Below are 16,870 nucleotides of genomic sequence, written 5' to 3' on the forward strand. Positions count from 1 at the left end.
GAAAAAGCACACGCACAAGCGTATGCAATTACTAGGTTAGTTTTGAAATCCCTACAAGAAGTCTCTCACTGCACCGGCGGCGCTGCGCACTGCAACGCTAGGCGCGAGACCTAATAAAAGGTGAGCTGCCTGATAGTAGGGTTAGGGGAATAGAAATTGCTGGTAATAGTTCTGTTAATTAGAATTGTAAGGGCCGGCGCGAAATAGCTGCCTGTAGGTGAGTGAAATGTAAAGGTGGGTGACAAATTTGTGCAAGTATATTATAAGAGGGGCAGGCTCCATGTGGGTTGGGGGTGGTGCATTGTCGGTAAATGGGAGTAGGGTGAATGGGTGGGTGTCATTCACTGGGATGGTAGGGCGAGGGTGAGGGCGTTGGTACCTCTGTGCTGGAATAGTGTGAGCAGGGATGTACACACCGGAGGCATGAGGAAGCATGGAAGTGACATCTGACCCCAGTGAACAAACCCTGGCTAAGAGCGTACACTCCGCCCACCTACTTTTCACCTACGGGGCCTGGACCCTCTTGCAGCTAGCACCCTCTATCAGGCAGCACCCGCTTGCAGCTAGCATCATCTAGCAGGTAGCACCCGCTCGCAGCTAGCACCCTCTGGCAGGTAGCATCCTCTCGCAGCTAGCACCCTCTAGCAGGTAGCACCCGCTTACAGCTAGCACCCTCTAGCAGGTAGCACCCTCTAGCATGTAACACCCTCTAGCATGTTGCACCCTCTCGCAGCTAGCACCATCTAGCAGGTCGCACCCTCGAGCAGCTATCACCCTCTAGCAGGTAGCATCCTTATGCAAGTATCACCCTCTAGGAGGTAGCACCCTCTCGCAGGTAACACCCTCTAAGCAGCAAGCACCCTGTAGCAGGTAACACCCTCTAGCAGGTAAAGCCCTCTATCAGGTAGCACCCTCTCGTAGCTAGCACCCTCTAGCAGCAAGCACCCTCTAGCAGGTAGAACCCTCTAGCAGCTAGTACCCTCTAGCAGGTAGCACAGTCTCGCAGCTAGCACCTTCTAGCAGCAAGCACCCAGCACCCTCTAGCTTGTAGCACCGTCTTGCAGCTAGCACCCTCTAGCAGGTAGCACACTCTCGCAGCTAGCACCCTTTAGCAGGTAGCACCTGCTAGCAGGTAGAGAGCCTAGCCCTGCAGCCACGCTGCTCACTCTTACTTCTGGCACCCAACTGTATACAATTCGATACATCAGAAATGAAACTGAAAAGCAAGCAATGTGGCTCCAGTGTTATTCTTGACCCTGTTAAGCCTGGCCAGTAATGATTTAACTTTTGCATTTTTTTAAGAGGCTACTCTAGCCTTCCAGGAAGGTAGTTTGTACAGTTTGCATCAAGTTAAAGAGTTTCTTAGCGAAACTTTAAATTGTAAACACAAATTGTCCTTTCAGGTCATGACAGTATGAAGTTGCCACCTTAATATACCTTAGCAGGAGGCACTGTTTCAATGGACTTCTAATATTGTTTTAATAAGCCATCACATATTTGCTTTATTGCTCAATGCCTCTTTAAATTAAGATGCACTGTTCAAATATTTTGCAGTTGGAGCTAGGCACAAAGACTCTGGAGTGGCTCTATCATATAAATAATCTGATATAGAAACACAAAGATTATACATGCACAACGTTTTGTCTTCTGTCGAATGGGTTTCAGGTGGCAAGCATCTAAGGCTGATGTAGTGGCTCAGGCACTTTTCTCCAGTGTCTTGTGTACGTTTGTGAACAATGATTTTGTTTTTTTCCAGATGGGAGGACACAATTTGAAGCATGAAGATGATGTTTCCCTGGTTTACACTGCTGCAGGGGGTCATATTTCTCTACTGTCCACTGTTTTTCGTGCTTTTCAGAGTGGGACATTTCAAAGGAGCCATCAGTGTGTTGGTGGTGAAAAAGAATGTTGAAGAGGTGAAGTTGGTAATGCAAGTAGGCATGGATGGCAATGACTGGGTGAGCCAACAATGTCTTAATGTGCACCGCTTCAGGATTGGCATAGTGTAGAGATGTGGGGAGATTCAAGGTTGCTCTACAATCTATTGGGTTAGGATATCTTCTAGACAGGTTTTGGAACACTGGACAAGGTTTCAGAGAAGGCAGAAAAATGGGTTGTTGGTCGAGAAGGTGAAACCCACTCAAGCAACAACCACAATCCTTGTCAGGGTGAACCACAAAAAAATCACTAAATTACCCTGCGCTTAAACTCCTGATAGCTTGGCACAAAGGCACTCGGGCTTAACTTAGAGGCAATGTGTAAAGTATTTATGCAACACAAACAGTAAGAACGTGAAAACACAACACAAGAAACACAAGAAAACTTCCATACCAATTTAGAGTAGAGTTTGATACATTATTTGACACCAAAATGACAATAATCCAATCAGTAGAAACCGAGAAATGCAATATTAAAATGTTAATGTAAGTATAGCACTCAAAAGCACAAAGCATCACTCGTGGCTATTTGGTTGTGTGTGACCATGTGAAATTCACAGGTTCAGGCTGACCATGATGGAGTCAGCTTGATACAGGGACCAGGTTAGTCCCGCTGAGTAAGTTACCTTCTAAAATCTAGTGGGAAGAGTTCCAGTCATGGTGAAGGGGGCCTCAAGGAGCAGGGAGAGCATCGCGGATGGTCATCACTGTAGCACATAGAACAGGCTGGGCGTCGCCAGCCATCAATATACTGTAGTGCGAAGATCCTGTAGGGTTCATGGATGGTCATTGCTGGAGATTCACTTTGGCAGTTACTGTTGGCTGTAGATGGTGTTGCACTAAGTGAAGAACTCGCATTGCTGGTTGTCGCTGGCGGTCACTGTAGTGTGAAGAGTCGAGTTCACCGAGCATCGCACTGGCACTTGCCATGGACAGCAAGATCTTGGTGTGAGCTGGCTTGCTCATGGTCATGAAGGAGCCCAAAACTGGAACTTCTCCTTTTCTTCTAGGAGGAGCTCAACGGATGCCACACCAACAGTCCAAGACCTGGGAGGCATCTCTTGGGGATCTTGAACTCACTCCTGCAGAAGCCAGCAGGGGCCAGGCAGATCCAGTTGCAGAGATGCCTCTTGAACTTGTTGTGTCCCTGTAGCTTAGAACAGGAGGTCAAGTCAGCGGACCCTTGGAGTCACTTCAGCCTGGGATGAAGATGCAGGTCCAGTCTTCCTTCTCAGACAGCAAGGTAGGCCTCAAACAGCAGGGCAGTCCTCTGACAGCAGGGCAGTCCTTCATCTGTAGTAGCCACACATTTAGGAGTGAACTCAAGAGTGGGTTGGGGGTCCAATGTTTATACTTTGAGTGGAAGAAAATTCTGGAGACTCCCCCACAGAAGTGTCTGGAATTTCCTGCTTAACTGCCCTGGTCCCAGTCTATCTGGGGGCCCAATAGGCCAGTCTGAAGATCTTTTTTAATGTGTTAGGCCAGTGCCTTTGAAGTGTGTGTGATAGGTAACAGCTCTGCCCCCGTCCAGTCAGGATGATCCATCCTGCCAACACCCAGACCCTCTATTGTGATACTGTCTGGGAGGAAAACACAAAGGTCTACTGCACACTACATCTAGTCATGTGACCCATGAACCGGGCTTCAGGCACTAAAGGGTTAGGGCAAGAAAGTGCCAACTTTCTAAAAGTGGAATTTTCAGAATTGTGACTTGAAATCTGATTTCACCACTTAAGAGGGTTTAAAATTACAATTCCTCAGACACCAAACATGGTGTTCACACCTGCTCCTGGACAAAAGTTATTACTTATTAAATGTAATAAGGTAACCCAATGTTATCCTAAGGGGGAGGCAGATCTTGCAATAGTGAAAAACGAATTTTAGAGTTTTTCACTGTCAAGACAAGTAAAACGTAGAAGTATATGTCCAACTTATGATATACAACACACCTTGCCCTGTGGGTTGTGTAAGGCCTACCCTAAGAGTGACATATGTATTAAAAAAGGAAGGTTTAGACCTAGCAAAATGTCTATTTTGCCGGGCTGAAATGGCAGTTGCACACACAGGCTGCAATAGCAGGCCTGAGACATGTTTTAAAGGACTACTTTAGTGTGCGGCACAATCAGTGCTGTAGGCCTACTAGTAGCATTTCATTTACAGGTCCCGGGTACATGTAGTACCACTTATAAGTAAATTAAATGTCCTAATTGGGTGTAAGCTAATTTGACCAAGTTTAAAGGAGAGGGCACAGACACTTTTAGCACTGGTTAACAGTAGTAAAGTGCACAGAGTCCTAAAGCTAACAAAAACGGGATCAGAAAACAGGAGGGGAGAAGACAAAAGGTGTGGGGATGACCCTGAGGAAAGGGCGAAGTCAAACACTTTCCTTCCCAAATTGAAGTAAACAGTGGTTGGATGGTCTTGGCTGATGTTTCAGGGTCTGCCAAAAGCACTTTTGCATTCAGGTTGTCTTGGTAAAGAGATATTCCGTTCTTGAGAGATCTGTAATGCGGCAATGATTTCTTATTTCTGTGGTGGGTTGATGTTCACATCCAAGTCTGCCTTTGCTTCTTGGATGTCCGCTTCACTTATTGGTACTGGTCTGTTCAAGACTTCTTTGAAGTGCTCGGCCAGAGTGCTTCCAGGTCATTCTCTGTTATAAGTTGTATAGTGCACAAGATTTACCACTGACTATCTTTGTGATCTTGAAGACCTGCCCCCAAAGACAGACCACCCAAAATGATCAACTGACTGGAAGGATTGAGTAATAGCTTTGAAAGTTGTGTAGGAATAACTCACCATGTCATCTGGGCATTAGTCAATTTGTTTAAACATAATAGGACTGCAGAATAAAAGGTCTATCAGAAAATAATTGCGCTGTTTACTTCACTGCTGCTGATGCAAGCCCAAATATGTCTGTGCTGAAAAGTTTGCAATTTAAGTTTAAAATCCAAGTCCAGGTTGTCGAATAGTCTGTATTTGTTGTTCATTTTTATAGCTACCTTACCTACGTACAAATAACCTTTAGATTATTTCCCTAAACCTGCCACTAGCATTATCTACTGTTATAATGAAATGGTTAAGGTACGAGAAAATCTGCAAACGGCTGCTAACAGTTTTTCGAAGAACTGAGCTATTTTTAACTCTTTTTTGGATCATTTCATCATACTGCTGTGTTCGGCCATTTCTAATACACAATAAAATCCAGGAAATTAATACACAAAATATGGTCTATTAAAAAATCTATTTGCTTCATAGAACTTTTTAATAAGTCCATCGTTGACGCAATGTTTCTAATTATTTTTCTTTGTTTATTCTGAGTAGACCTTGCTTCAAAATAATAGTTTGAAATATTTTCAGCTTCACCTATAGTGTTCAATTTTGTAGATTTGTATATCCATTTCATTACCAAAATGGCTTAAATTTACTGTTTTTTTGATTGGGACACATGTACAAAGATTCTGTACACTTTTTTGTTGAAAATATTTTTTTTCTCGTTCCTCTTTATCCCCTTTGTGCTATTTTTTGTAGAAAATACAGACCAGTTAATAGCATCAGACTGTGTTTACTGTTAATTATTGTTATATAATTGTGTTTTATGTGTTCTACATTTCCATATTAAAAGTGTAACGTAACCTAACTAAATAAAAATTATAAATTTATGTACAAGCACTGTCATTACAACAGGGTAAAACACTTTATGACCATCATTCTTTAGCTCACTTCGCCACCCCAGTTCAGCCATGGCCATGTGCAAATCAGTCTAACCCTGTGCCTCATGGGAACAGTCCAGCCCGAACTGCCAAAGCAATGTCTTCCCTGGACTGGAAACAAGCATCCTGGGACCGGTTTCTGGCATTTCAGCAGTCATCAACCAGGCTAGCTTGAATCCAGTGACAAAGTGTGTTTTGCTGTTCACCCAAAGATAGTTGGGTGGCAGGATCCAGTCTAGCAGGGCTCCTCCATAACTCCTCTACACCTTCACTACTCACGCAAGCTGGAAAAAAGGGTGGGGTGCTAGGGCCAAGTATAACTTAAAATTGTAGACGGGAACCTATGAATAAAGGGGATTGTTTTCTCCTAGGGATTCTGATTCTGAGTGACTTCAAGCACAGTTCAAACTTCGCTCTTGTTGCCTATTTCATGTCACTTTGAATGCCTTTAGTGAAAAATATCTCTGTTATTCACAGTGTTTTTTACCTATAATTCTATATGTTGGGTGCGGCTTCCAAAGAATTCATTTTTCAAACCAAGTCTAACTGGCAGCTGGCATGTGCCGCTGTGACATCACAGAATTATACAATCAGTTTGGTTGTCAACTTTAGTGATATTACAGGGAGTTCAACTGCCTTCCATTGCATTCCTAATGTCTCCTTAGAGCTGGGGAAAGTAGTTACTGATGGCTCTTTATAGAAGCTCCTTAACCCACACCTGAGTCTTTAGAGGCTCAGGAGAAATGGAGGAAAGGTAGGTGTTGCTGATTCACTTTTGTTGCCTAAGTTTGTTGAAATAGGTAACAACACCCTGTTGTTGATATCTTTGTAAAATTGTACACCTGCATTCCAATCAGCTGCTTGACCATTTATTAGGGCTCCAAAAATAAGATTATGTGCCTGTTTGTTACCTCTTGGCATTAGCAGAGTTCTCTAATTTCCAAGGACCACCCGTTAGTATCTTATCCAGTCCAGTTTATTTTTTTTTGCATTCTCAGACTTTTAATCCTGATTTTACTATGGGGGAAATAGCATTTCGAGTCCCAGAATGCAAAGCAAAAACCAGGACTGGGTGAGTTACTCACGCATGGATCTTGGAAACTTTTTTGAGTACTTGAACTAGCTTCCTTTTCAAGTACTCATTTTATGTATTTAAATTAGGGCTCCTGACATATAAAATCAATCAATCAATCAATCAATCAAGGCATTTATATAGCGCACTACTCACCCAGAGGGTCTCAAGGCGCTAGGGGAGGGGGGTCCGCTACTGCTCGAACAGCCAGGTCTTGAGTTGTTTCCTGAAGGCGAGGTGGTCCTGGGTCAGGCGGAGGTGAGTCGGGAGGGAGTTCCATGTCTTGGCGGCGAGGTAGAAGAAGGACCGTCCCCCTGTGGTGGCTCTTCAGATGCGGGGGACGGTGGCGAGGGCATGGCCGGTCGATCGAAGCTGGCGTTTGGGAGCGTAGAAGTTGAGGCGGCTGTTGAGGTATCCTGCGCCTTGGTTGTGTAGGGCTTTGTGTGCGTGGGTGAGGAGACGGAAGGTGATTCTCTTGTTGACCGGGAGCCAGTGCAGGTCTCTCAGGTGTCCGGAGATGTGGCTGCGACGGGGGATGTCCAGGATGAGTCGTGCTGAGGCGTTCTGGATCCGCTGGAGTCTCTTCTGGAGTTTGGCTGTGGTTCCGGCGTAGAGGGAGTTGCCGTAGTCCAGACGGCTGGTGACGAGGGCCTGGGTGACCGTCTTCCTGGTCTCGGTGGGGATCCACCGGAAGATCTTACGTAGCATGCGCAGGATGTTGAAGCACGACGAGGAGACGGCGTTGACTTGTCTGGTCATGGAGAGGGAGGAGTCCAGGATGAAGCCCAGGTTGCGTGCGTGGTCTGTTGGTTGGGGTGCGCTGCCTAGGGCGGGGGGCCACCAGGAGTCGTCCCAGGCGGAGGGTGAGGATCCCAGGATGAGGAATTCCGTCTTGTCCGAGTTCAGTTTCAGGCGACTGTTCTTCATCCATTCGGCTACCTCTTTCATCCCTTCGTGAAGGTTGGCTCTGGCGGTGGCGGGGTCGTTGGTGAGGGAGAGGATCAGCTGGGTGTCGTCGGCGTAGGAGATGATGTTGAGGTTGTGCTGGCGTGCGATGTCTGCGAGGGTGCTCATGTAGACGTTGAAGAGGGTTGGACTGAGCGAGGACCCTTGAGGAACGCGGCAGATGACTTCGGTGGCTTCAGATCTGAACAGGGGGAGGCGGACTCTCTGTGTCCTTCCGGCGAGGAAGGAGATGATCCATTCCAGTGCCTTCTCCTGGATTCCGACGTTGCTGAGTCGCTGCACTAGTGTACGGTGGCAGACAGTGTCGAAGGCCGCGGAGAGGTCTAGGAGGATGAGGGCCGCTGTTTCTCCGTTGTCAAGCAGTGCTCGGATGTCATCGGTGGCTGCGATCAGGGCGGTCTCGGTGCTGTGATTGGCTCGGAAGCCAGACTGCGAGAGGTCGAGGGATCCGTTCGTCTCGAGGAAGGCGGCCAGCTGCTTGTTGACGGTCTTCTCGATGACTTTTGCAGGGAACGGGAGCAGCGAGATGGGGCGGTAGTTCTTGAGGTCGGTGGGGTCGGCTGATGGCTTCTTTAGTAGAGCGTTGAGTTCGGCGTGCTTCCAGCTCTCCGGGAAGGTCGCGGTGTCGAAGGAGGTGTTGATGATGTCCCGCAGGTGGGGTGCGATGACAGCGTCGGCCTTGTTGAAGACGTGGTGAGGGCAGGGGTCGGTCGGAGATCCGGAGTGGATGGAGTTCATCGTGCGGCCGGTGTCTTCGGTGCTGATCGGGGTCCAGGCACGGAGGGTGGTGGTGGGGGGCGGTAGTTCGGTCGTGGCGTGCGTCGGTTCAGTGCTGAAGCTGTTGTGTATGTCCGCGATCTTGTTGTGGAAGTAGGAGGCGAGGGAGTTGCAGAGGTCTTGCGAAGGGGTGATGTCGTTGTTTCCGGCGTTGGGGTTGGAGAGCTCTCTGACGATGTTGAAGAGTTCCTTGCTGTTGTGTGCGTTGTTGTCCAGTCGTTCCTTGAATGCAGTTTTCTTGGTTGCGTGGATGAGTTGGTGGTGTTTTCATGTGGCGAGCTTGAGGGCAGTCATGTTGTCAGGTGTTGGGTCTCTGCGCCAGGTTCTCTCGAGGGCTCGGCAGTTCTTCTTGGAGCTCTTGAGTTCGTCGGTGAACCATGGGGCTTTCTTGCTGCCGGGTCTGTTAGGCGGGGTCCTCAGGGGGGCGAGGTCGTCTGCGCAGTCGCTGATCCACTTCGTGAGGTTGGTGGCCGCTTGGCTGGGGTTCATTGCGTTGGTGGGTGGGTTCTTGCTCAGGGAAGTCGCGAGCTGGTCGGCTGTGATCTTGTTCCAGCTTCTGCGTGCAACCTGTTGCTGTTGGTGGTGGATCGTGGTCCTTTTGAAGCTGAAGTGGACGCAGCTGTGGTCCGTCCAGTGGAGTCCGGTGGCGTGGCTGAAGGCGATGTCCTTGCTTGATGAGAAGACTGGGTCGAGTGTGTGTCCGGCGTAGTGGGTGGGGGTGGTCACCAGCTGCTTGAGTCCGAGGTTTGCGAGGTTGTCCAGCAGGGTGGTGGTGTTGGGTTAGTTAAACATCCTTGGCATAAAAGTTTACAATCTCTGAAGGCCTCTATAGGCCCTACTGTGAGATGGTATGTATCACTGTGAAATACTGATAGGCCATTTCATTTACAGAATCAAGTTTTTTAAAACAGGTTTCCTATTTTGTAACAAACAGCCCCCATAATTCTGTTATTAGGAAACAACAAACTTTTTAGTTCACTTAAATGTTGGTATGGAGAAGTTCTTTGACTTCCCCACAACATTCAGAGGACGTTTCATTTGAGTTGCGAGTAGATATGGTTTGGTGGTGACTGCCGCTGGTTTGCTTATCATAAGACACCTCTGCTGAGCATGCTTGTTATTTCTATTGTTTATACTGAGCTACTTGAAGTTATTAATTTAACGTATGACAAGTTCTACAATTCTAATTAAATAAAAGCACATCTAGGGCCTCATTTATGGGATTTACCATAGGGCTGTGCAGCACGTCCCCTGCGGCACTGCCCTACGTCAACGTGAAAGGGCAGGAATGCACCGTCTTTATCTAATAAGGTGCATTCCAGTCCTTTCTCCTAGCGCTGGCGCCATTTCAGGAGATTAGTACCAGCGTAGGCACCCTTACACCATGGTGCAAAGGTGGCTGTGTTGTTGGCAGGATTCTTTTTGTGCAGACAACAGGATGTGGGAGCACACCGCTGACCTCTCAGGCAAGGTTCACCCCTGGCATTCTGGGAAATGCAATCTCTTGTAGCTCGCTCCGATATTTTTTAGTATTTCGCCAGGGTTGGCGCTGATGGTGCTGATCTCTAGACATGCGTTTCTGGTTTATTAACCGTCATCAGTAGAGAATACAGTCTTGTATTTTGGGGTTTGCTGAGTAGGCTGCCAAACATTATATCAGGTCCGGTACCTCTCACTGGCGTGCAGGTGCTTCATCCACGAGCTCGTCAGCTCAATGACTCACTGGAGTACTGTAAATAGACAACAGGATGTGGGAGCACACCGCTGATCTCTCATGCAAGGCTCGTCCCAGCATTATGTGAAATGCAGTCTTTTATAGCTCGCTCCGATATTTTCGAGTATTTCGCCAAGGTGGGCGCAGATAGTGCTGATCTCTAGACACGTGTTTTTGGTTTATTAACTGTCATCAGTAGAGAATACAGTCTTGGATTTTGGGGTTTGCTGAGTAGGCTGCCAAACATTATATCAGGTCGGGTACCTCTCACTGGCACGCAAGTGCTTCATCCACGAGCGCGTCAGCTCAAGGACTCACATGAGTACTTTAAATAGATAACAGGATGTGGGAGCACACTGCTGACCTCTCAGGCAAGGTTCACCCCTGGCATTCTGGGAAATGCAGTCTCTTGTAGCTCGCTCCGATATCTTCGAGTATTTCGCCAAGGTTGGTGCAGATAGTGCTGATCTCTAGACACATGTTTCTGGTTTATTAAGCGCCATCAGTAGAGAATGCAGTCTTTTATTTTGGGGTTTGCTGAGTAGGCTGCCAAACATTATATCAGGTCCTTTACCTCTCATTGGTGCGTAGGTGCTTCATCCACGAGCTCGTCAGCTCAATGACTCACAGGAGCACTTTAAATAGACAACAGGATGTGGGAGCACACTGCTGACCTCTCAGGCAAGGTTCACCCCTGGCATTCGGGGAAATGCAGTCTCTTGTAGCTCGCTCCGATATTTTAGAGTATTTTGCCAAGGTTGGCGCAGATACTGCTGATTTCTAGACAAGTGTTTCTGGTTTATTAACCGTCATCAGTAGAGAATATAGTCTTGTATTTTGGGGTTTGCTGAGTAGGCTGCCAAACATTATATCAGGTTGGGTACCTCTCACTGGTGCGCAGGTGCTTCATCCACGAGCTCGTCAGGTTAATGACTTCTGGGCAGAAAGTGGCACCTTCCTGCACGAAAACAATCTTGAGAGGCGTTTTCCTCTTTCTTTACCGGGAGAAATAAAGTAATTTCTCCTCTTCATACCTGACCTTGGGAAGCATAAGTTTTGCAATGTCCCTAGGTTTATATGGTCTTGTAAATCTGGAAAACGTCAAAATCCATGTATGTTGCATGGGAGCACCCATGGGATGCCTCCCGAGAATAGAGTAAGGCAACTTTGCACTGCCTTCCCCTACTCCATACCTAATAGGTCATTCAAAGCCATGCACAGTGGCTTTGCATGACCTCAAAGATATGATTTTGTTGTTTGCGCCAACAGAGCGTCACAAAAAGTGACGCCCTGCTGGCACAAGTGGGTCATAAGTACGCCCTTATATATCTATCGTACAGGTACAAGTGGCACCATTCTAGGTGATATAAAAATAAATCTTTTATGATGAATAAAAAGCATGAGTGCCCTTTCTTTTGAGGAAAGATCCGCTCCTTGCAAAATATCATCTCTTTCGTTTTTCAAAGAAATAGAAGGAAAGTTTTCTGTCCCTAAATTAAACTGCTGAATGTTTCTAATAGAATGTTCATATTGTTTTTAATTATAAGCAAGTAACCAGGGTAGTTTACACTTTTTTTCTGCACGAAGTTTCGCTTGTCGAATATCTTTAACTTCAAATGAAAAAAAAATTAGGTGGCCACAAGATGTTGCCAAACCTCAGCATCTATTAAAGCAAATTGGATGCACTTGGGGCAGGTAAAGAATTTGAAATATTTCTTTTGCACAGAACTACACCCACGCAGCCTCTGTTTGTTTGTACCTGTGGTTTTTAATTAATGCATAGGCCTTTAATACGACTGCATTCGCCCAAAAGTAGTCTGCTGGCTATCTGATGTAGATTTAATGTTCAAGCACTGTGTACCTCTGGTTTTAGTTGCAATGAAATGAGGCATAAATATAAGGTCCTTGGTAGAACTGTATCTGGGGACACTTGTTCAACCTCCAAATACTTGAAGCAAATATAAAAAATAATAGCCCATTTAAATGTGTAGAAATGATAATGTGTATCCCTGCATATAATACTTGTTGTGCTTTTAAATGTACCCATTTATATTTTTGCTTTGATGCATTTTTATGGTGCAAGTAAAAAAAAAACGTATACTAAAAGGCACCGCCAAGGAGGGCCTAACCAGTATGCTACTTTGGGCTTAGTTTCTAATTGAGAGCTTATTTCGCATTTTCACATTAGCTTTTGATTTTCCAAATCGAATTGTTTCTCTTTGGGGTTTTGCTTAGAGATTACTGAAAATACAGCAAAACGTGTGGAAAGTAAAAAGCTGGCAATGAGCATCCTCTGACAGCCTGGAATTTCTGACAGGCTGACAAAAGTACTAAACGTTCCCAAATAATCATGCTCACAACATATTGAGTTATTTAGTTGAATATGCTATTTAATTGTAACTTTGCACCATGATTTAATGGATTTTGAATGTTTATTGCTGGTTCTCCGTGTGCTTACTTACTATTGTTACTGCCCTCATCTCACTACTTAAAAATGTGCTTTCCTTCTTTTGCTAATTTACGTGATTGATGTATGTTTTGAATGAATTTTATTATCCAATGTTTTCTCGTAGACAATTCTCCTAATCAGGACAAGCTTGAAGGGAAGCAGGGCTCACGTGGAGATGGAGAATGTCCCTGTGCTCTTCTATATCGATCGATTACTACATTTCTTGAGACTGACCTTCATGGCCTTCTACACATTACATTAGTTCTGCTTTAAACAATACTATCCTATTTTGAGATATACCGATAGAGACTCCATGTTTGACCACCACACAATTGATCAACAAATAAAAAACCATGGCGGCAAGTCTCTGGAAATTTATAATTCCACATTTTGGAATGCCCTGAGAGTTGGGCCCGAATCTACCGAATACGAAATTCATGCTGTATTCAGATTGAGTATGTAAGTAACATATGGTATCCCAACTGGTATGATTTAGAGACAGTTAGTTAAGATATGTATAAAACATTATCACAAGGAGATAAGAAGCCTCTTTTTAGTTTTTCACATATGTGCACGTGGCATCATATTTATTATAGGAGTACAAAAAAGGGAAGAAAACAATAATCAGGATCATTTTGCAGTTATTACAGCACTGCAAGGAGCAATGTAACACAATTGTAGATAACCCAAATTGTACTTGGTGCTCAGTGCGAGTGAGTGAGAGGCACGGTAGAGACACAAGTGACAATAATCAGCGACGGCGGCGCAAGGTGACTGGTGATCAATATATACAGTGAGTAAAAAACACAATATGGTTCCACATTTGTTTGAGAATTGACTTCAATATGATTATGCAGGTATTGTATCTGGAACCATTTAGTCTGGAGCGCCTATATTCGCGCTGGTCGGCCGATGGCGTTTCGATCTCTTCGGACTGAGGGCCTGTGTAAATCAATTTACTTTATTTCAGGACGATGCCCACACAAATGTAAAACAATAAAGCACATATACTGAAAGATTAAAACTTCATACACACATAATAATATTAAATAAGTAAATAATTATTATATATTAATATATCTAAAGGCCATACTTAATTTGGGGCAGTTTGATCCTAAGTTTCCAGGCTGCCAACACGAAGTGTGAGATGGCACAGACGACAGGTCTCGAGGTGTCCGTTCTACTTGGGCCCATGGCAGGACTCAGCTGCCAAATGCCAATGTTTCTCAACAGTTGCTTAGGCCTTTTAGCTCCCAGATTAGCATACACGGAGCAGTGAAATCCAGCATGTGTGTGATCCTCAAACTGCTCTAGGCAATTCCAGCCAAATTTTGCACAGGTGAAAGATGTTAATGGTAAGCTGGTAACCCCCTTAACTTAAGATACAGAAATTTGGCCGAGGTTGGTTCAACATCCAGGTAAGGTTCTTATTTGTGTGCACACATACAGATTGGAAAAAGCTTGGTTAGACTTCCTTTTGTAGCATTTAAAAGCATCAATCCCATGAGCCAGGTTTATATACAAATGTTATTTCCTATGCCAGTCCTGTGGTAATTGACGCATGAGAGAGCTGAAGATCGGACATGTCTACCTGTCCTAATAGGTCACAAACAAGTACTAACTAACCCAATTAATGACTTGTGAGAAACCAAAGACATCTTGTAATGCCTCCTTATAATGTGTCCCCCCACACTCAGACTCACATTAGACAGGTCTTAAGTTGGCCAACTATGAATTGTCGATTACCCTAAGATCTCATGACTGGGCGTGCTAGAGGGAATGCCCAAGAAATGTTTCAAGAAGCCCTTTTTGCAGCTTAGTAAATCTGATATCGTTCAAGTGCCCCGATAACTCTGTTCCATACAGTGTGGTGGTAGACCACCAGCGCCAGAGAAGTCAGGCATACACCCCTCTCCCATGCAAATTATATAGTTGCTTCTGTTCTCTGTGGAAGAAGGCTCCTGGACTTTGTTGAACGGTTCTTCCATTTTACATCATGAGGTTCAGATATGGCTAAATATGTGAATTCACGCACCTGCTCACAGAGGCGGCTCTAGGCTCATGGCGGCCCTGGGCAGGGAGCGTAGGTAGGGCGCCCCGGAAGAGGGGGTCCGGGCAGGGCAGAGCACGGAGGCCAGTGAAGAGGGGGAGGGGTGGTCAGGGTGTTTGGAACTGGAACAGAGCCAGAGGCTGTCAAATCCCTGCCAGGGGCCACCACGCAAATATGTATCCATCCTCAGAGGATTATTATAATAAGGATATATATTGGCGTGGTGGCCCCTGGGGTTTGGTGGCCCTGTGCAGGTGTTCAGCTTGCTCATGCCTAAGGCTGCCCCTGCTGCTCAAGAGTTGATTAAGGTAAACTGAAATTATTTTTGACTCATTTATGTGGCTGAAACATCATAAACCTTTTCTTTTTTTTGGAAGTGTCATCGGCCAAAAACTTGATCTTATAAATCTCAGCAGATTTATCAAAAAGGTTCTAGAAACCACTAGGAGTCTAGGGTATTAACGGCGAACAGAAGTGTTGCAATTATGAACTCCCTCATTTATGTGCATCATTCCCCCATGCTTCCATAGCCTCTACCGCCTCATTTATCTAAACAGTATATAACATAGGAGCCAAAGAACAGCTATGATGAACGGCTTTATTAACATGAAATTATTTAGTTGTTTCCCCTATAGGGCCTCATTGTACAGTAGAAAAATTTCCATTGTGGAGCGTGACCAAAATATGTCAGAGGCCTGAAGATACACTGGTGTGCAATGGGCTCCATAGGCTGTGGAAGGGACATTACCAAAAGTATACCCTAAGTCATCAAATACCACATAAAGTGGTTCCATCATAAGCAAAAACATATATTTTCAGTAGAACATAAAACCTAAACTCCTAGTTGATCGTACTGTATTTTTTCTTAAAGGCAATCTGGCAATTGGATAAAATGTGCTTTTCATTGGGCCATTTTTCTATTCTGGTAGTAAAGCACATGCAAGAAGTTTTACAAGTTGTCTGAAAGGCATAGCGGGCGATAGTTCACTGGATCCTTTCTATCACCTATCTTGTGTAGGGGTACTATGTCTATCCCCTGCCAGATTTCAGGTAGGGGTGCTTAATATAGCAATGATCAGAAAGGTAATACATTTGTCCCATGGATGGGATCTGATCTGGACAGATCGCCCAGGGGCTTTTTCCCTTATTTTTATTTATTGGCAGCCTGCATTCAATGAACAAATCAATCAGCATCTGCTCTGTTGGTATAACTGTGAGGTAGAAACCTATCCCAAATGGGATGCTTGGAGCATACTGCAATGATGAAAAGTGTGCATACCACCATTATTCTTTGATGTGTTGCTCAGGTTTTGTTTGCTTACTACCGTAATGCACTAGAAGGTGCACAAATGGAACTTAACAAGTAGAGATACTTCCTTAATTCTAACTTTTCCACATTAATTCCATATTGCTCAGTTTTTCCCTTTGGGCCCAAAGTGATTTGCAGGGCATCTTAGTCACCCAAGCATTACCAGTTGGCTCCCATCCAAAAATTTCGGGACATGCCAGTAATTTCTATAGACTATATATCTCAGGAGGCAATCTTATTGAACCCTTCCAAATAAATGCAGCAAATTGCCTCTGTTAGTATATAATGTGGACCTACTGTAATATGTGGCTGTAAGGTCTAGCTTTTATTCTTTAAATTACTCTCATAAACCATGATCATAGAAGCTAAATCTCTCCAATCCTTCTTATTTTCATGTAGAAAAGTTTTGAGCATGCACAGTTATATTGGGAACCAGACCAAGTAAATTTGCATCGGGCCACTCAGAGTTTTCCAAGTTTTGAGGCGAGCTTCTGTGGCACTCTTTGTGGATACTAGTGGGGGATAGTGATTATTCATCTTGCGGTTTGTCACTACCCAGCTTCGTTGGTAGAGCTGTAATGGTCCCATTTCTTGTGTGTTTATAAGACTCCATGATGAGTCGTCAGATAGAGACCCTGATGCTGTTTATCATCTTCCTGATGTTTGTCAGTAATTACACTCCCAGTTTGCTAGACCCATTTTGAAAAATATAGCGGACTTGTCTGTATGCTCAACCATAATCAATATGCGGGTGGATCCATCATTGGGTTTTCACCAAAAGTGACCCAGGTTCATCAGTTTCTACAACTACATTTACCCATCGCTTACTAAATACAGATATAACATCTTCTTCTTTTGATAAAGACTTGACAATGCTTCAACA

At 44.9% G+C, this 16,870-nt stretch overlaps 1 protein-coding gene across 1 annotated transcript in view; it reads left to right on the forward strand.

Annotated features, from left to right (window-relative positions):
* Positions 1 to 16,045, forward strand: part of LOC147728137 (uncharacterized) — a 36,791-nt gene extending 20,746 nt beyond the window's left edge. Inside the window, exons 2-3 of the mRNA XM_086963736.1 lie at positions 1,859 to 1,958; positions 15,986 to 16,045. Coding sequence (XP_086819862.1) covers positions 1,859 to 1,958; positions 15,986 to 16,045 — 160 coding nt within the window. The remainder of the gene's footprint in view (positions 1 to 1,858; positions 1,959 to 15,985) is intronic.
* Positions 16,046 to 16,870: the final 825 nt, after the last annotated feature.

This window comes from Lissotriton vulgaris, chromosome 3_1, assembly GCF_964263255.1.
Source record: "Lissotriton vulgaris chromosome 3_1, aLisVul1.2, whole genome shotgun sequence".
Classification (NCBI taxonomy): Eukaryota; Metazoa; Chordata; class Amphibia; order Caudata; family Salamandridae; genus Lissotriton; species Lissotriton vulgaris.